The sequence below is a fragment of the Coregonus clupeaformis genome, chromosome 40, assembly GCF_020615455.1.
Source record: "Coregonus clupeaformis isolate EN_2021a chromosome 40, ASM2061545v1, whole genome shotgun sequence".
NCBI lineage: Eukaryota > Metazoa > Chordata > Actinopteri > Salmoniformes > Salmonidae > Coregonus > Coregonus clupeaformis.
The window spans coordinates 18,222,164-18,243,084 of record NC_059231.1 but is presented as its reverse complement, the minus strand read 5'-3'; the positions used below and the strand labels follow the sequence as shown (position 1 = coordinate 18,243,084).

Sequence of the window (20,921 nt, the reverse complement as noted above, 5' to 3'; positions counted from 1 at the left end):
ATAAGGTGTAGATAGTAAGTATAGACCGAAAGTAGAGGCCTGGGCATTGTTGTTCACTAATTTACTCCAAGTAGGGAAAGGATGGCGGGGTTGAAAAGTAATAAAGGGGAGTATATATATAAAAAACATGGGGGATTGGAAGTGATGCAGACAATTACATTGATAGAAGATACAATCTATCTGCAATATTAAGCTGATCCATCCTCCCCCCCCCCAAAAAAAAAAAAAAACATTTCCACTGCATTTCAGCCCTGCCACAAAAGGACCAGCTGCCATCATGTCAGTGATTCTCTCGTTAACACAGGTGAGAGTGTTGACGAGGACAAGGCTGGAGATCACTCTGTCATGCTGATTGAGTTAGAATAACAGACTGGAAGCTTTAAAAGGAGAAAGGGCTTGAAATCATTGTTCTTCCTCTGTTAACCATGGTTACCTGCAAGGAAACACGTGCCGTCATCATTGCTTTGCACAAAAAGGGCTTCACAGGCAAGGATATTGCTGCTAGTAAGATTGCACCTAAATCAACTATTTATCGGATCATCAAGAACTTCAAGGAGAGAGGTTCAATTGTTGTGAAGAAGGCTTCAGGGCACCCAAGAAAGTCCAGCAAGCGCCAGGACCGTCTCCTAAAGTTGATTCAGCTGCGGGATCGGGGCACCACCAGTGCAGAGCTTGCTCAGGAATGGCAGCAGGCAGGTGTGAATGCATCTGCACGCACAGTGAGGCAAATACTTTTGGAGGATGGCCTGGAGTCAAGAAGGGAGGCAAAGAAGCCACTTCTCTCCAGGAAAAACATCAGGGACAGACTGATATTCTGCAAAAGGTACAGGGATTGGACTGCTGAAGACTGGGGTAAAGTCATTTTCTCTGATGAATCCCCTTTCCAATTGTTTGGGGCATCCGGAAAACACAAGGTGAGCGCTACCATCAGTCCTGTGTCATGCCAACAGTAAAGCATCCTGAGACCATTCATGTGTGGGGTTGCTTCTCAGCCAAGGGAGTGGGCTCACTCAAAATGTTGCCTAAGAACACAGCCATGAATAAAGAATGGTACCAACACATCCTCAGAGAGCAACTTCTCCCAACCATCCAAGAACAGTTTGGTGACGACCAATGCCTTTTCCAGCATGATAGAGCATCTTGCCATAAGGCAAAAGTGATAACTAAGTGGCTCGGGGAACAAAACATCGACATTTTGGGTCCATGGCCAGGAAACTCACCAGACCTTAATCATTTTAATCCCATTGAGAACTTGTGGTCGATCCTCAAGAGGCAGGTGGACAAACAAAAACCCACAAATTCTGACAAACTCCAAGCATTGATTATGCAAGAATGGGCTGCCATCAGTCAGGATGTGGCCCAGAAGTTAATTGACAGCATGCCAGGGCGGATTGCAGAGGTCTTGAAAAAGAAGGGTCAACACTGCAAATATTGACTCTTTGCATAAACTTTAATGTAATTGTCAATAAAAGCCTTTGACACTTATGGAATGCTTGTAATTATACTTCAGTATACCATAGTAACATCTGACAAAAATGTCTGAAAACACTGAAGCAGCGAAATTTGTGAAGACCAATACTTGTGTCATTCTCAAAACTTTTGACCACGACTGTAGACATCAGTGGGCTGAAGTGCTTCCTGTCTGTGTAGACATGAAGTGCTTCCTGCCTGTGTAGACGTCAGTGGGATAAAGTCTGATATAACACAGAATGGTGAAATACCCTCAGACCACAGAGCAAAACAACCACAGGTGCATATAATAATAGTCATTTAACAGATGCTTTAATCCCCCCCTACAAATCCAGAACTGTCAGCATTGACAGTGACACATTTATTCCTTATGTCCACGTTTCTCTTCAATCTTCTGAGACGATGATGGAAATCATTTGCATTCTGTAATGCAGGCTTTCCCAAACCCAGTCCTGGCACTACACAACTGATTCAAATAATCAAAGCTTGATGATGAGTTGGTTATTTGAATGAGCTGTGTAGTGCTAGGGCAAAAAAAAACAGGCAGGACCGAGTTTGGGAAACCCTGCTTTATTGAATGCCCAGAAAGCTACCGTATAGTTTCAAAGGTAGAGGGGGTAGCAGGGAGGCAGCAATCATTGGCCCACCACACTATGGTTTACCTCTCCAGCAAGTCTCTCGAGGACTACTCACTCTGTCACAATACAATACGTGGGCAACAGGGATGAATAAATGCCAAAACATTCAGTCAGTAAGGTCCCATTTGTAGCAGAATATCATCATCACTCAGAATCCCAAAGAGAATATCACACACACAAACACACACACATAGAAAATAAACAATAGAATGACAGCATATCGTTGAGAGTGGTGTGACCATATTGAGTTTCCTCTTTCTGTTCCCCCAGACCTCCCACTGAGCTAAATCAATGCTGCTATGGCAACTATCAGACCACTCTTTTGTTGTTTACCTCTCCTCTCCTCTCCTCTGCTCTCATTTTTGTAAACATTTTAGTCATTTAGCAGACGTGCTTATCCAGAGCGACTTACAGGAGCAATTAGGGTTAAGTGCCTTGCTCAAGGGCACATCGACAGACTTTTCACCTAGTCGGCTCGGGGATTAGAACCAGCGACCTTTCGGTTACTGGCACAACGCTCTTAACCACTAAGCTACCTGCCACTAAGCTCCTCTCCTCTCCTCTCCTCTCCTCTGCTCTCTCCTCTGCTCTCTCCTCTGCTCTCTCCTCTGCTCTCTCCTCTCCTCTCCTCTCCCCTCTCCTCTCCTCTCCTCTCCTCTCCTCTCCCTCTCCTCTCCTCTCCTCTCCCTCTCCCTCTCCCTCTCCTCTCCTCTCCTCCCCCGCTCCTCTGCTCTCTCCTCTCCTCTCCTCTCCTCTCCTCTCCCTCTCCTCTCCTCTCCTCTCCTCTCCCTCTCCTCTCCTCTCCTCTCCTCTCCTCTCCGCTCCTCTGCTCTCTCCTCTGCCTCTCCTCTGCCTCTCCTCTCCTCTCCTCTCCTCTCCCTCTCCTCTCCTCTCCTCTCCCTCCTCTCCTCTCCCTCCTCTCCTCTCCCTCTCCTCTCCTCTCCCTCTCCTCTCCTCTCCTCTCCCTCTCCTCTCCTCTCCTCCCTCCCCGCTCCTCCTCTCTCCTCTCCTCTCCCTCTCCTCTCCTCTCCTCTCCTCTCCCTCTCCTCTCCTCTCCTCTCCTCCCCGCTCCTCTGCTCTCTCCTCTCCTCTCCTCTCCTCTCCTCTCCTCTCCTCTCCTCTCCTCTCCTGCGCTCCCCGCTCCTCTGCTCTGCTCTGCTCTCCTCCCCGCTCCTCTCCTCTCCTCTCCTCTCCTCTCCTCTCCTCTCCTCTCCTCTCCTCTCCTCTCCTCTCCTCTCCTCCTCCTCTCCTCTCCTCTCCTCTCTCCTCTCCTCTCCTCTCCTCTCCTCTCCTCTCCCTCTCCTCTCCTCTCCTCTCCTCTCCTCTGCTGTGCTCTCCTCTCCTTTCCTCCCCTCCCCCCTCCTATCATCTCATCCCCTCCCCCCTCCTATCATCTCCTCTCTTAACATGAACTCAACAACTCTCTGTCAATACGATAATTAACTGAATCTGGTTCCAATCATAGCACCTGCATACTATTGTCTTCACCCCAAGGTTTTTGGTGTGCAGATTTGAGTCCGATAATTATTTCTGGTCATCTCTTCTTCCCTGATGAATCTGAAATCAGTGTCTGAAATCATTGAATACGAAGAGCTCAGCGAGTGAGTGTGGGCGTAAGTATTTTCTGTCTGTCAATTATTGTCCAGCTGCGACATTTTTGTTGTTGTTGTAAAATTGCATCCTTGGGCAAGAAAGGTAGTAACAAGGGAATGGATGAGGCAATAGTTTACATATATAAGCAATAAAATGTTACCATAGTTCACAGTCAGACAGCTGCGACAGTCTCTCTCTGGCAGAATAATATACACTACGCAGTTGGATGTACAGTTGAAGTCGGAAGTTTACATACACCTTAGCCAAATACATTTAAACTGTCAATTCCTGACATTTAATCCTAGTAAAAATTCCCTGTCTTAGGTCAGTTAGGATCACCACTTTATTTTAAGAATGTGAAATGTCAGAATAATAGTAGAGAGAATTATTTCTTTCAGCTATTATTTCTTTCATCACATTCCCAGTGGGTCAGAAGTTTACATACACTCAATTAGTATTTGGTAGCATTGCCTTTAAATTGTTTAACTTGGGTCAAATGTTTGGGGTAGCCTTCCACAAGCTTCCCACAATACGTTGGGTGAATTTTGGCCCATTCCTCCTGACAGAGCTGGTGTAACTGAGTCAAGTTTGTAGGCCTCCTTGCTCGCACACGCTTTTTCAGTTCTGCCCACACATTTTCTATAGGATTGAGGTCAGGGCTTTGTGATGGCCACTCCAATACATTGACTTTGTTGTCCTTAAGCCATTTTGCCACAACTTTGGAAGTATGCTTGGGGTCATTGTCCATTTGGAAGACCCATTTGCGACCAAGCTTTAACTTCCTGACTGATGTCTTGAGATGTTGCTTCAATATATCCACATAATTTTCCTTCCTCATGATGCCATCTATTTTTTGAAGTGCACCAGTCCCTCCTGCAGCAAAGCACCCCCACAGCATGATGCTGCCACCCCCGTGCTTCACGTTTGGGATGGTGTTCTTCGGCTTGCAAGCCTTCCCCTTTTTCCTCCAAACATAATGATGGTCATTATGGCCAAACAGTTCTATTTTTGTTTCATCAGACCAGAGGACATGTCTCCAAAAAGTATGATAATTGTCCCCATGTGCAGTTGCAAACCGTAGTCTGGCTTTTTTATGGCGGTTTTGGAGCAGTGGCTTCTTCCTTGCTGAGCGGCCTTTCAGGTTATGTCGATATAGGACTCGTTTTACTGTGGATATAGATACTTTTGTACCTGTTTCCTCCAGCATCTTCACAAGGTCCTTTGCTGTTGTTCTGGGATTGATTTACACTTTTTGCACCAAAGTACGTTCATCTCTAGGAGACAGAATGTGTCTCCTTCCTGAGCGGTATGACGCTGCGTGGTCCCATGGTGTTTATACTTGCGTACTATTGTTTGTACAGATGAACGTGGTACCTTCAGGCGTTTGGAAATTGCTCCCAAGGATGAACCAGACTTGTGGAGGTCTACACATTTTTTCCTGAGGTCTTGGCTGATTTATTTTGATTTTCCCATTATGTCAAGCAAAGAGGCATTGAGTTTGAAGGTAGGCCTTGAAATACATCCACAGGTACACCTCCAATTGACTCAAATGATGTCAGTTAGCCTATCAGAAGCTTCTAAAGCTATGAATTTTCCAAGCTGTTTAAAGGCACAGTCAACTTAGTGTATGTAAACTTTTGACCCACTGAAATTGTGATACAGTGAATTATAAGTGAAATAATCTGTCTGTAAACAATTGTTGGAAAAATTACTTGTGTCATGCACAAAGTAGATGTTCTAACCGACTTGCCAAAACTATAGTTTGTTAACTAGAAATTTGTGGAGTGGTTGGAAAAATAGTTTTAATGACTCCAACCTAAGTGTATGTAAACTTCTGACTTCAACTGTATGTCCCTAGCTCTCTCTCTCTCTCTCTCTCGCTCTCTCTCTCTCTATATATATATACACATCTCTCTGTCTCTCTCTCTATATATATCTCGCTGTCTGTCTGTCCTACTGTCTGTCTCTGTCTCTGTCTCTCTGTCTCTGTCTGTCTGTCTCTCTCTTTCTCCTCTGTCTCTGTCTCTCTCTCTCTCTCAGTGCATGCTGGTTTTTTTTGGGCGTTTGAGTGTTTGGTGTGGAGGGCTTTGTCCTAACTTATTTGATTGGTTCTTTCCTTGGTCTTTTCTTTAAATTCTTATTTTCTATGGTGGAGGGTTAATGCACTGTTTGTTTTAGCGGTACCCACTGCTTTTTTTCCAAAGTTAGGGAGGAAGAGGACAGAGTTTTAGTTTCCTGGGGTTTTGAATGGTGAAATGTGCGCGATGCCTAGCGCGGAGGAGACGCTGTCGTTACGGCATGGATTCAGGTGTGTTCCCGAGAATGGAATTAAGGTGGAGGAGGTTCTGCTCGCGGTCGGCGAACAGGTAGAAGCTGAATTTATAGATTCCGCTTCCAGATTGAACAAAGCTGGGGTTGTGTTCATGAAATGAGAACATTTGGTGGGTAGGCTCATTGCTAGTGGAATATTTGTAAGGGGTGTGTTGGTGCCAATTTCTCCTCTTTCTACCCCTTCGACTAGGGTGGTAGTTGCATATTTGCCTCCGTTTATTACGGATTATCAAATCAGGAAGGAGCTGAGTCGTTTTGGTAAGTTTTCTAGTGGTTTTCATGTACTGTCGGCAGGTTTTCAGGCAGATGCCGTCAAGCATGTTCTTTCGTTCAGGAGGCAAGTGTTCATGTTTTTGGATAACAATGAGCAACAGTTAAATGTCAATTTTAAAGTGAGGCATGGGTTGGGGCTCTACGCAGGGTTTGCCAGCACAGATAGTCTACGGTGCTTTGAGTGTGGGGATTTGGGGCATAAGAGCTTTCCGTGTCCACATAAAGGCCGTAGACAAGGTGATGGTACAAGCACCAGTGGGGGAAATCGAGGTCAACGTGCAGGGGGCCATGAGATGCATGCAGCAGAGGCTGGGCCTAGTCATGCTAGAGATGGTGGTGTAGATGAGGCTGGGTCTAGTCATGCTAGGGATGGTGGTGTAGATGATGCTGGGCCTAGTCAGGTTATGCTAGTGGATGAGGAGAGTATAGTGGAGAAGGGTAAGCGACTAGGGGGGGTGGAGGAGGGTGTCAAGCGGAAGAGGAAAAAGGGGGAGAAGAAAGGAGGTGGGAGGGCAGAGGCTGGTGTGGTGAAAGGCACCAAGGAACCTTTGCCTGGTGCTGAGGGGGAGGCCCCGACTAGAGAGGAAGAGCAGGTGGTCAGGATGGAACATGGAGATGAGGAGGAGGAAGGTGTCTGAGGAAGAGGACGATGAGGAGGATTTCTTTTCAGACTCCTCCTCAATGGGTCCAGAGCTGACAGACAGTCAGGCAGAAGGGTCAAAGTACACAGTGAGGGAACTGTCAAGAATGAGACTAAGGGGGAAGAAGTTTATCTTGAGGCTTTTTTTTGCGATCCGGGAAAGTTTGTAAGATCAGTACAACATACTATGAAAAATGAGGGGCATGGTGTCCTCTCACCCAGGAAACGGTTTAGGTTGAGGAAGTGGGTCACAACCGTGCGTAAAGGTCTACCTTCAGACGCTGTTTAGATGAATAGTTTCTTTCTGGCACTGGGGCTTTTTGAGAGCTTTGCTATTGGTCTCTTTCTTTGCTGGCTTTTCTCCCACTTCTTATGGAGACTCTTTGGGTAGGCTCACTTAATATTAATGGTGCCAGAGATGCGGGAAAGAGGAGTGCATTGGGTGAATCACGGACAACTTGTTCTTAAATCAGGGACATGTTGGATTTGTCGAGAGGTTCTAATGTGAACTTTGGACTGGTCTCTTTAGATCAAGAGAAGGCTTTTGATAGAGTGGATCATGAGTATCTGTTTAATGTGATGTCTGTGTTTGGGTTTGGGGAAAGGTTTTTGGCCTGTGTGAAGATGTTGTATGCTGGGGCGTCGTGTATGGTCAAGGTGGAAGGGGAATTCAGTAGGCCAGTCTGGGTGAGGCGGGGCATTAGACAAGGATGTCCTCTATCGGGGCAGTTATATACTCTAGCCATTGAGCCTTTTTTGGGCCTGCTACGCAGGAGACTGCAGGGAGTGTGCTGGACATGCATTGTTGTGTTGACAGGCATAGCAGTGTAAGCGTATGCAGATGACGTTTCTGTGATGGTCAGGGATGGTCAGGATATGCAGGCACTAGAGACTAGTCTGAAGGTGTACGATGGAGCTTCATCAGCTAAGGTAAACTGGGGCAAGAGCAAAGCTCTGTTATGTGGGGCATGGGGGGATAGGGCCCCTCCTCTGCTTCCAGGGGGTTTGCAGTGGGGTTGTGAAGGGCTTAACATTTTGGGGGTCTACCTGGGCTCGGAGAGGTGGGTCAGGAAGAACTGTGAGGGGCTGTCACAGGCAGTGGTGTCGAGACTGGCCAGGTGGAGGTGGCTCCTGTCCAAAGTGTCATATAGAGGGAGGGTGCTGATAATCAGCAACCTGCTGGCATCTTCCCTGTGGCATAAACTGGCTGTCCTCAACCCCCCCACCGATCTGCTCGCAGACCTGCAACGCAAGCTGGTGGATTTTTTCTGGTCAGTCCATCACTGGCTGAGGGCGGCAGTGTTGTATATGTCCGTAAATGAAGGAGGACAGGGCCTGGTGGAACTGGAGAGCAGGGTGGCTGCATTCCGACTAAAGGCGGTGCAGACACTGCTGTACCATACTGATGTCGGATGGAGGGAACCAGCATGCGCGCTGCTGAGGAGAGCTGGTGGATTAAGGTTGGACCGGCAGCTATTCCTCATGTCTGGAGGGACTGAGTACAGCAGGTCTCTCTGATTTTTACTCTGCGGTGCTGAGGGCCTGTCAGCTGCTAAGGCCCACACAAGAAGGGGGTGTGGAGCCTGGGCTTTGGGTGTGGGAGGAGCCTATCTTCCACAACCCAGTCATCCTTTTGAGATCGGTTCAGTCGGCCACCCTGCAGAGGCGACTGATGGCAGCGGGATTACTAAGGCTGGGTGACCTGCGACTGCTGGGAGAGGAGGGGTGGAAAACCCTAGAAGTCCTAGCACAACAAACAGGACTAACATATTTTAGGCTGCTGGAGAGATTCCTGGGGGAAGTCCAGGAGGCACTGTCTGAGCCGGTAACAGGGGGTGTTTGAGCGGCCAAAGGGGGAGGGGCCACCAATGTGACGGCAGAGACTCGGGACTGGGAATGGGGTCTGGAGGACTTGTTAGATTTTAACACTCCGAGCCTGGGGGAGTTTGAGGGGGTGGGAGGTAAAGCCCTATACAACCTCTGTATTAAGGTAAGGAACATTAGGAGCCTAACAGGAGTGAAGGCACATCAGTGGCAGGGGGTATGTGGGGCAACGAGGATGGTGGGTTTTAGATGGAGGGGGCTCTACAAACTCCCAGTACCAAAGAGGTCAGGTGACCTCCAGTGGAGGTTTCTTCATGGAGCCCTGGCCACTAACAGCTGCTTGGCACAGGTTAAACTGGGAGTCGGACAGGGGTGTCCTTTCTGTGTCATGAGTGAAACTGTGATTCATGTGTTTTCTGTGTGCGCCAGGTTAATGCCTTTAATGTCTCTGTTGGAATGTCTGTGTGAGAGGTTGGGGGTGGAGTTTACTGTTGGGATGTTTATAATGGGGTACAGGTATTCAAATAAGGAAAAGGTCAAATGTGTGTTGTTGCATTTTCTGTTTGCTCAGGCAAAGTTGGCTATTTGCTAACAAGGAGGAACAGGGTCAAAGGTAGGGGGATAACAGACCCTTTACTATTATTTAATGGGATGGTCTCTGCGCGCCTTAGGGTGGAATTTGAGTTCTATAAAATGATAAAAAGTGTGGAGATGTTTCAAGAGATATGGTGTGTTGGGGGGGCTGTCTGTATAGCTGGGGAAGATGGTCTGTATATACGGTTGTAGAAGTGGTGAGGTCTGGGTTATTGTAATGTGTGGTGTTGTTTTTGTATCGTGGGGTAGAGGGCAAGGTGAGTATGCAGTACAGGGGATGGGGGGGGGGTTTAATGAAATGAGAATGCATCATTAAAGAAAGACAAAAAGTCAGAAGTCTCTGTCTGTATGTATGTCTGTCTCTCTCTATTTCTCTCTGTCTCTGTCTGTCTGTCTCTGTCTGTCTCTCTCTCAATTTCAATTCAATTCAATTTAAGGGCTTTATTGGCATGGGAAACATATGTTAACATTGCCAAAGCAAGTGAAGTAGTAAACAAAAGTGAAATAAACAATAAAAATTACACTCAGAAGTTCCAAAATAATAAAGACATATTATGTATATATAGAGTGTTGTAACAATGTGCAAATAGTTAAAGTACAAATGGGAAAATAAATAAACACAAATATAGGTTGTATTTACAATGGTGTTTGTTCTTCACTGGTTGCCCTTTTCTTGTGGCAACAGGTCACAAATCTTGCTGCTGTGATGGCACATTGTGGTATTTCACCCAGTAGATATGGGAGTTTATCAAAATTGGGTTTGTTTTCTAATTCTTTGTGGATCTGTGTAATCTGAGGGAAATATGTGTCTCTAATATGGTCATACATTTGGCAGGAGGGTAGGAAGTGCAGCTCAGTTTCCACCTCATTTTGTGAGCAGTGTGCACATAGCCTGTCTTCTCTTGAGAGCCAGGTCTACGCTTGAGAGCCAGGTCTGCCTACGGCAGCCTTTCTCAATAGCAAGGCTATGCTCACTGAGTCTGTACATAGTCAAATCTTTCATTAAGTTTGGGTCAGTCACAGTGGTCAGGTATTCTGCCACTGTGTACTCTCTGTTTAGAGTCAAATAGCATTCTAGTTTGCTCTGTTTCTTTGTTAATTCTTTCCAATGTGTCAAGTAATTCTCTTTTTGTTTTCTCATGACTTGGTTGGGTCTAAATGTGTTGTTGTCCTGGGGCTCTGTTGGGTCTGTTTGTGTTTGTGAACAGAGCCCCAGGAGCAGCTTGCTTAGGGGACTCTTCTCCAAGTTCATCTCTCTGTAGGTGATGGCTTTGTTATGGAAGGTTTGGGAATCGCTTCCTTATAAGTGGTTATAGAATTTAACGGCTATTTTCTGGATTTTGACAATTAACGGGTATCTGCCTAATTCTGCTCTGCAAGCATTATTTTGTGTTTTTCGTTGTACACAGAGGATATTTTTGCAGAATTCTACATGCAAAGTCTCAATTGGGTTTTTGTCCCATTTTGTGAATTCTTGGTTGGTGAGTGGATCCCCGACCTCACAACCATAAAGGGCAATGGGTTCTATAACTGATTCAAGTATTTTTTAGCCAGATCCTTATTGGTATGTTGAATTTTATGTTCCTTTTGATGGCATAGAAGGCCCTTCTTGACTTGTCTCTCAGATTGTTCACAGCTTTGTGGAAGTTACCTGTGGCGCTGATGTTTAGGCCAAGGTATGTATCGTTTTTTGTGTGCTCTAGGGAAACGGTGTCTAGATGGAATTTGTATTTGTGGTCCTGGCAACTGGACCTTTTATGGAACACCATTATTTTTGTCTTACTGAGATTTACTGTCAGGGCCAGGTCTCTCTCTCTCTCTCTCTCTCTCTCTCTCTCTCTCTATGTCTGTGTCTCTGTCTGTCTGTCTGTCTGTCTGTCTGTCTCTCCCTTTATTATTCTGTGTCATGTAACCCTCCACTCTTTCCCTCTCACTTCTTACACATACACTGAATTTGAGTACGAAAAAAGTATGAAAATGTATGCACTCACTACTGTACGTCGCTCTGGATAAGAGCGTCTGCTAAATGACTAAAATTTAAAAATTTAAAGTTAACAGACAGTCCTCTCTTCTCCTCTCCTCTATCTCTCTCTGTCCCTGTCTATGAGTTTCTATCTCTGTCACTCTGTTTCTGTCGCTCTGTCTCTCTCTCTCTCTACTGCTTCCCCTGGTCCTAAATCACACAGCAGCAGAGGTAGAGAAAGAGCAGAGATAGCGGGAGCAAGGAGCGAGAGAGCGAGACACAGGGCATGAGGTAAAGAGAATGGGTCTGTGTGAAGGGAAAGGGAGTTACAGTGATAGTAATTCCCACACTAGCCCTTGTCCTCCAACCTCCCAGCACGGCAGGGCAGGCAGCGGAGTGGAGAAACTTATGACGTGCTCTCCGCTGTGTTTCTGTCGTACATTCCTACAATGTCATTAATCACTGTTCTCCTATTCCATATAAAAGAAAGAGAATACTGGTATTTGGGGATGTTCCACCTCTCTGTTTGTAGAGGGCAGTTTTATCAGTGGAATTGCTTATGTTATAAGACATTCAGAAATTCTGTTGTCCAAAAAATAAGGGTTCCAGGGTATTTTCAGCTTAGTTCACAATTGGTAAAATATAGGAGTATAGATTGAACCTAGATCTGACAAAAGGAAAGGGGATGCCTAGTCAGTTAACCCATCCCCTCTGAATCAGGCACAAAGCAATAGTGAATGGTCATTTCTATTCACATGGGAGTAACTTTGTTCATATGGAAGTAGCTCTAGTCTAGACAACTATTTACTGTGTTGTTTCTTGGACCTGTACTGCACATTTTCTCCTGCTGTTGTTGCTATCTTCATCCATTAGAGGTCACTGCAGGTCCGTGATACAGTAGATTTAGAAACTCATCAGTTCACCTAATGTGTTGTAAATAAATATGCATTATGCATTAGGTGTATAGTAAGCAACTAAACACCCTGCTGGTATAATTATCTGTGTATTTAATGAAGGCTCAGCAAGACCCCTCTGGTCTCCTGACAGGCAGACAGTCTTCTCTAGAAGCACTATTGACTCATCTTCCTAGGAAGATGCCTGCCTGGCTAGCTGTTGTTCTCAACTTTGTGTGCGTCCCAAATGGCACCCTATTCCCTATATAGTGCACCACTTTTGACCAGAGATGTATGGGCCCTGGTCAAAAGTAGTACACTACGTAGGTAGGGAATAGGGTGCCATTTGGGACAAAACTGTTGTTGTTGTTTTTCAGCATCTTGAACTGGGAGTTTGTGCAGAGAGGACGCTGGAAGAATTGTCAGTCTCTTGTCTTGGTTTTTGAAACAACTTCCATTTTTAGCCAACACCTGGCTGTGTGAATGGATTCTACCTCTTTTTCTTCGAAAGAAACTCTAGCACCACTTACGTTTCTCTGTTTGTAGCTGTTCCTGAATTTCAGTCATTTTCCAGTCAGCTAACAGTCTCTCTATTCTGCTCCTTTCTTCTGTCTAACAGGGATTTGAAGACCCCAAGGACAAGTGAGTAGAGACCCCCATCTCCCCATCTCGCTTCCTGTGAGTCAAGGTGTTGGGCAACCTTCTGCTGCAGGTTGTGTTTTCAGGGTTTCTAAAGACAAAATGGCAATATCACAGCCATAGATCTTTGACTTATCTGGATAGGTATGTGGCAGTCACAGAAATAAACTACTGTTGCTATAATACACAGCATAGCCATCGAAAACACGACCAGAACATCCAACTCATTTTTCACTGGGTGAGGAGGGGAATCCTGGAGATGTGATTGGCTGATCCAGTTGTCACTCAAGGGGATGGCCCATTTTCCGTTGTGCATATCCTTGCATATGTCACAAACACAGTCTGTGTTCTCACCCTGAATATATCTAAATTTCGAGCTCCTCTATGTGATTCTATGTGCTTCTGTTGTTTACAAAGCATGTAACAAATAACATTTGATTTGATTTCCCCCATGCATTGCTCTACATGCTACAGCCAGATTTTACATTTTTAGTCATTTAGCAGACACTCTTATCCAGAGCAACTTACAGTTAGTGAGTGCATACATTATTATTATTTTTTCCATACTGGGCCCCCGTGGGAATCGAACCCACAACTCTGGCGTTGCAAGCGCCATGCTCTACCAACTGAGCTACATGGGACAGATCAATGTTCTTCAATGGGCTTTGCTTTTATCTTGGCCAGGTCGCAGTTGTAAATGAGAACTTGTTCTCAACTGGCTTACCTGGTTAAATAAAGGTTAAATAAAAAATAAAAAAATACAAATGTGTTTCATCATGACAGTCACTTTAGTGAATGGGAGCAAACCCGTTTCTTCAAGGACATGACATCCATACCCATGAGTGTCAGTGAGTTCAGTCTCTTCCATACTCACTGTAACTGTATGGAAGAGACTGTCTGTCTGTGATTCATAAAACATTTTAATCACCTGTTTTGATCTTGTCCACTGATCCACTGACAATAGGCCAGATTGCCTCTAATCAATGCAATCAAACAATGCACTGCTGATTCAACGACCGATTATTCCAATCAAATTAACATGATGACAGTGGTCTGATGATCTCAATCACTTTGTTTGTTACGGTCACACTTGATTTGGGTGACGCAGTTCTGTGGTGAGTTAGGGGCTTGTGGTGGGGGGACTGGTGTCGGACTGGCCCGTAGAGACATAGAGCTGAAGGACCTCTTGTGATGGCCTGAAACGGAAAACAAAAAAGTGTCTCCTCGTCTTGTGTTATCTAGACATTTCATTTTCAGAAACATGCAGGAAAACCTGAACCCAGAGGATGAGGTGGACGAGTTCTTAGGGAGAGCCATCGACGCCAGGAGTATTGACCGGCTACGCTCGGAACACGTCAAGAAGTTCCTGCTGACCTTCAGAGAACCAGACCTGGAGAAGAAGGTACTGACGTCCTCCTCCAGGGAGATGACTCCACATAATCACACTAAAGTCCTGAGGGAAATGACTCCACATAATCACACTAAGGCCCTGAGGGAAATGACTCCACATAATCGGACTAAGGCCCTGAGGGAGATGACTCCACATAATCAGACTAAGGCCCTGAGGGAAATGACTCCACATAATCGGACTAAGGCCCTGAGGGAGATGACTCCACATAATCAGACTAAGGCCCTGAGGGAAATGACTCCACATAATCAGACTAAGGCCCTGAGGGAAATGACTCCACATAATCACACTAAGGCCCTGAGCGAAATGACTCCACATAATTGGACTAAGGCCCTGAGGGAAATGACTCCACATAATCACACTAAGGTCCTGAGGGAAATGACTCCACATAATCACACTAAGGCCCTGAGGGAAATGACTCCACATAATCACACTAAGGCCCTGAGGGAAATGACTCCACATAATCACACTAAGGTCCTGAGGGAAATGACTCCACATAATCACACTAAGGCCCTGAGGGAAATGACTCCACATAATCAGACTAAGGACCTGAGGGAAATCACTCCACATAATCACACTAAGGCCCTGAGGGAAATGACTCCACATAATCGGACTAAGGCCCTGAGGGGAATGACTCCACATAATCAGACGAAGGCCCTGAGGGAAATGACTCCACATAATCGGACTAAGGCCCTGAGGAAAATGACTCACATAATCGGACTAAGGCCCTGAGGGGAATGACTCCACATAATCAGACTAAGGCCCTGAGGGAAATGACTCCACATAATCGGACTAAGGCCCTGAGGGAAATGACTCCACATAATCGGACTAAGGCCCTGAGGAAAATGACTCCACATAATCAGACTAAGGCCCTGAGGGAAATGACTCCACATAATCACACTAAGGCCCTGAGGGAAATGACTCCACATAATTGGACTAAGGCCCTGAGGGAAATGACTCCACATAATCGGACTAAGGCCCTGAGGAAAATGACTCCACATAATCACACTAAGGCCCTGAGGGAAATGACTCCACATAATCAGACTAAGGACCTGAGGGAAATCACTTCACATAATCACACTAAGGCCCTGAGGGAAATGACTCCACATAATCGGACTAAGGCCCTGAGGGGAATGACTCCACATAATCAGACTAAGGCCCTGAGGGAAATGACTCCACATAATCGGACTAAGGCCCTGAGGAAAATGACTCCACATAATCGGACTAAGGCCCTGAGGGGAATGACTCCACATAATCAGACTAAGGCCCTGAGGGAAATGACTCCACATAATCGGACTAAGGCCCTGAGGGAAATGACTCCACATAATCGGACTAAGGCCCTGAGGAAAATGACTCCACATAATCAGACTAAGGCCCTGAGGGAAATGACTCCACATAATCACACTAAGGCCCTGAGGGAAATGACTCCACATAATTGGACTAAGGCCCTGAGGGAAATGACTCCACATAATCGGACTAAGGCCCTGAGGAAAATGACTCCACATAATCAGACTAAGGCCCTGAGGGAAATGACTCCATATAATCACACTAAGGCCCTGAGTGAAATGACTCCACATAATCACACTAAGGCCCTGAGGGAAATGACTCCACATAATCACACTAAGGCCCTGAGGGAAATGACTCCACACAATCACACTAAGGCCCTGAGGGAAATGACTCCACATAATCGGACTAAGGCACTGAGAGGAATGACTCCACATAATCAGACTAAGGACCTGAGGGAAATGACTCCACATAATCGGACTAAGGCCCTGAGGAAAATGACTCCACATAATCGGACTAAGGCCCTGAGGGAAATGACTCCACATAATCACACTAAGGCCCTGAGGGAAATGACTCCACATAATCAGACTAAGGCCCTGAGGGAAATGACTCCACATAATCACACTAAGGCCCTGAGGGAAATGACTCCACATAATCAGACTAAGGCCCTGAGGGAAATGACTCCACATAATCACACTAAGGCCCTGAGGGAAATGACTCCACATAATCACACTAAGGCCCTGAGGGAAATGACTCCACATAATCGGACTAAGGCCCTGAGGGAAATGACTCCACATAATCACACTAAGGCCCTGAGGGAAATTACTCCACATAATCACACTAAGGCCCTGAGGGAAATTACTAAACATAATCACACTAAGGCCCTGAGGGAAATGACTCCACATAATCGGACTAAGGCCCTGAGGGAAATGACTCCACATAATCACACTAAGGCCCTGAGGGAAATTACTAAACGTAATCACACTAAGGCCCTGAGGGAAATGACTCCACAAAATCAGACGAAGGCCCTGAGGGAAATGACTCCACATAATCAGACTAAGGCCCTGAGTGAATCTTCTGGATATATCTTTAGCAGTGGAAATGTCAAACGAGTAAGCAGTGTATTCATTTGTGTCAGGATTGATTGTCAAACTCAGGAGGTCCATGAGTTTTTCCTAACTACAACAGGAAAATGTTTTAGTGTTAGTCTATAACTAAGGGATTTTTCCCTGTCAGGTGTCATGGTCAGTTCAAAAGATTCAGGGCCTTTGTCAAGACAAGCAATTCTGCTACAAATTGCTACACCACTCACTGGTGTGACATATCCAGGGCATGTCAAAGCTAAAAGGAAGAGAGAGAGGTAAAAATGATGCTGGTAAAAGGGAAGATACATAAAAGGTGAGAGAGGGCGAGAGCAGTTAGAGAAAGGAGAGGCAGAGAGGGAGTGGGAGAAAGAGAGAGCGATAAAAATGATGCAGATATAAAAGGAAAGAGAAGGAAGAGGTGGGAGGGAAGGAGAGAGAGGGTGAAGGCAGAGAGAGAGAAAGAGAAGGGACAGAGGCCCCATTTTCAACCTGCTCTCTTTCACCTCTCCCTCTCTCATCCTCTCTCATTCTCTCTCGTCGGGGTAAAGGGGCTGTATAGTGGCTACTTAGAACTGATCCAAAGCCCTCTCTCAGTGTGTCAGCCCCCAGCCCAGTCTTCTGTGGGAGAGATAATCACTGACTTTGTTTTCCTCTATTACCTGTCATCTGAAAGATCTCATAATTCACCTCCTGAGTAACTATGCCACACACACACACACACACACACACTATTCACCTCCTGAGCACATCCTTTAGGCCCAGCCAGAGACACTGCTGCATGTGGATGGATGGATAGATGGCTGGATAGATAGATACAGTAGATAGATAGATGGATAGATGGATGGATGGATAGATGGATGGATGGATAGATGGATTGATGGATGGATGGCCGTTCAGCTGTGTAACCGTTACCATGCTGTTCTCACAGTGTGAGGCTGTTGTGTCCTCACATCAGTATACTGTACTAAAGGGTTTGAAGTGAGATGTGAAGCAGTCAGCCAGCCTCTGGTTACCTTACTGCTCTTATATTTTTCTATTTCTGTTTCTCCGTCAGTACTCCAAACAAGTGGACTCCAGATTTGGAGCGTACGTGGCCTGCTCCTCTCTCATCTTCTTCTTCATCTGTTTCATCCAGATTGTCATTGTACCACAGTAAGTACTGAATCCAATATTTTGGTGGTAAAAAATAGTAATTGGAATGCGTCTATCAGCCACCCGATACTGACATTGGTAGTTTTATTGATGTCCTTGCATCATCCTTGCATATTTAATGGGAACATTTTTATAATCATCCCGATGTGGAGTCTGCTTACCAGACTTTTCTCACATCCTTTAATTCTATATTTCATCACTGCATTTTGGTTTACAACCGGTCCAAAAAAATATTGGTAAAAAAACCCCACATTGTATAGAAAGTTGGTCATAAATCCCACCCCCCTGAATTCTGCCAATTACAAAAATAATAACAACAAATTTACCCATTTTATTTCGGATATCCCCAAAAATATATTTTACGAACAAATTCCAATAATCTTCAAACAATATAAAGTCAACTTGGAAAATCATCAATCATCTGTTGAATAGGAAAAAGGCCTCTACAACTATCCCATCTACAGTGGGGGAAAAAAGTATTTAGTCAGCCACCAATTGTGCAAGTTCTCCCACTTAAAAAGATGAGAAAGGCCTGTAATTTTCATCATAGGTACACATCAACTATGACAGACAAAATGAGAAAAAAGATTCCAGAAAATCACATTGTAGGATTTTTAATGAATTTATTTGCAAATTATGGTGGAAAATAAGTATTTGGTCAATAACAAAAGTTTCTCAATACTTTGTTATATACCCTTTGTTGGCAATGACACAGGTCAAACGTTTTCTGTAAGTCTTCACAAGGTTTTCACACACTGTTGCTGGTATTTTGGCCCATTCCTCCATGCAGATCTCCTCTAGAGCAGTGATGTTTTGGGGCTGTCGCTGGGCAACACAGACTTTCAACTCCCTCCAAAGATTTTCTATGGGGTTGAGATCTGGAGACTGGCTAGGCCACTCCAGGACCTTGGAAATGCTTCTTACGAAGCCACTCCTTCGTTGCCCGGGCGGTGTGTTTGGGATCATTGTCATGCTGAAAGACCCAGCCACGTTTCATCTTCAATGCCCTTGCTGATGGAAGGAGGTTTTCACTCAAAATATCACGATACATGGCCCCATTCATTCTTTCCTTTACACGGATCAGTCGTCCTGGTCCCTTTGCAGAAAAACAGCCCCAAAGCATGATGTTTCCACCCCCATGCTTCACAGTAGGTATGGTGTTCTTTGGATGCAACTCAGCATTCTTTGTCCTCCAAACACGACGAGTTGAGTTTTTAACAAAAAGTTATATTTTGGTTTCATCTGACCATATTACATTCTCCCAATCCTCTTCTGGATCATCCAAATGCACTCTAGCAAACTTCAGACGGGCCTGGACATGTACTGGCTTAAGCAGGGGGACACGTCTTGCACTGCAGGATTTGAGTCCCTGGCGGCGTAGTGTGTTACTGATGGTAGGCTTTGTTACTTTGGTCCCAGCTCTCTACAGGTCATTAACTAGGTCCCCCGTGTGGTTCTGGGATTTTGCTCACCGTTCTTGTGATCATTTTGACCCCACGGGGTGAGATCTTGCGTGGAGCCCCAGATCAAGGGAGATTATCAGTGGTCTTGTATGTCTTCCATTTCCTAATAATTGCTCCCACAGTTGATTTCTTCAAACCAAGCTGCTTACCTATTGTAGATTCAGTCTTCCCAGCCTGGTGCAGGTCTACAATTTTGTTTCTGGTGTCCTTTGACAGCTCTTTGGTCTTGGCCATAGTGGAGTTTGGAGTGTGACTGTTTGAGGTTGTGGACAGGTGTCTTTTATACTGATAACAAGTTCAAACAGGTGCCATTAATACAGGTAACAAGTGGAGGACAGAGGAGCCTCTTAAAGAAGAAGTTACAGGTCTGTGAGAGCCAGAAATCTTGCTTGTTTGTAGGTGACCAAATACTTAGTTTCCACCATAATTTGCAAATAAATTCATTAAAAATCCTACAATGTGATTTTCTGGAGAAAAAAATTCTCAATTTGTCTGTCATACTTGACGTGTACCTATGATGAAAATTACAGGCCTCTCTCATCTTTTTAAGTGGGAGAACTTGCACAATTGGTGGCTGACTAAATACTTTTTTTCCCCACTGTATATTTAATGTTGAAATGTGGGTTCCTCTCTGTCAAAGCAAATCTGAAAAATTTATGGAAATCCCTTGGATTACATTAAGGGTAATTTCCCTTATCTGCTTCAGTTTGATCCACCTGATGTAATGGAGGTGATGGACGTAATTGGGATCAGAAGCAGGTCATGATGAGATTGGTGCTTCTTTGGTGAAATCAGTGTCTTCCTTGATTATTGAGCGTCTAACGCAGGGGTGTCAAATTCATTCCATGGAGGGCCTAGTGTCTGCTGGGTTTTGTTTTTTTTCCTTTCATTTAAGACCTGGAAAACCAGGTGAGGGGAGTTCCTTACTAATTAGTGACCTTAATTCATCAATCAAGTACAAGGGAGAAGCGAAAACCCACAGACACTCGGCCCTCGGTGGAATGAGTTTGACATGTGCTCTAATGTATAACTTCACCAAATCAATGCAAATTGTTATTGTTCCTAAATATTTGAAAATTGCCAAAGTTATCCCCCTCTATAAATCTGGGGATCCAAGATATTTTACAAATTATCACCCAATATCTGTACTACCATGTTTTTATAAAATCCTAGAGAAACTGGTGTATAAAAGAATGTTGAAACATTTTAACAAACACTGTATTCTATATGAGCACCAATATGGTTTTCGTAAAAACTACAGATATTGCTCTTTTACAACTTGTGTGTAAAATCTTTACATCCCTGAATAACAATGAATACGTACTTGGCATCTTTCTGGATCTATCCAAAGCGTTTGACATGGTTGATCATGAAATATTACTTGCTAAATTGCATTATTACAGTTTTCATGATTATACATATAAATGGCTATATAATTATGTTTATGATAGAGAACAATTTGTATATGCAAATAAGTTGTGCATCTACCAGGGCCAAGATATCCTATGGCATCCCACAGGGTTCAGTCCTTGGACCTTTGTTGTCCCTAATCTATATCAATGACCTTGCTGCTGTGTCTTCTACTGTACTTCCCATTATTTAATAACTTGATTTTATCACACAAGAATTTCGATTGACTAATCAATGACGCCAACTCAGGCATGGCCACAT

At 44.9% G+C, this 20,921-nt stretch overlaps 1 protein-coding gene across 1 annotated transcript in view; it reads left to right on the top strand.

The window, feature by feature from the left end:
• Positions 1-20,921, top strand: part of LOC121555154 (adenylate cyclase type 5-like) — a 202,064-nt gene that overhangs the window by 167,041 nt on the left and 14,102 nt on the right. The window contains exons 9-11 of the mRNA XM_041868962.2: positions 12,839-12,861; positions 14,116-14,260; positions 17,690-17,787. Of these exons, the coding sequence (XP_041724896.1) occupies positions 12,839-12,861; positions 14,116-14,260; positions 17,690-17,787 (266 nt within the window). The remainder of the gene's footprint in view (positions 1-12,838; positions 12,862-14,115; positions 14,261-17,689; positions 17,788-20,921) is intronic.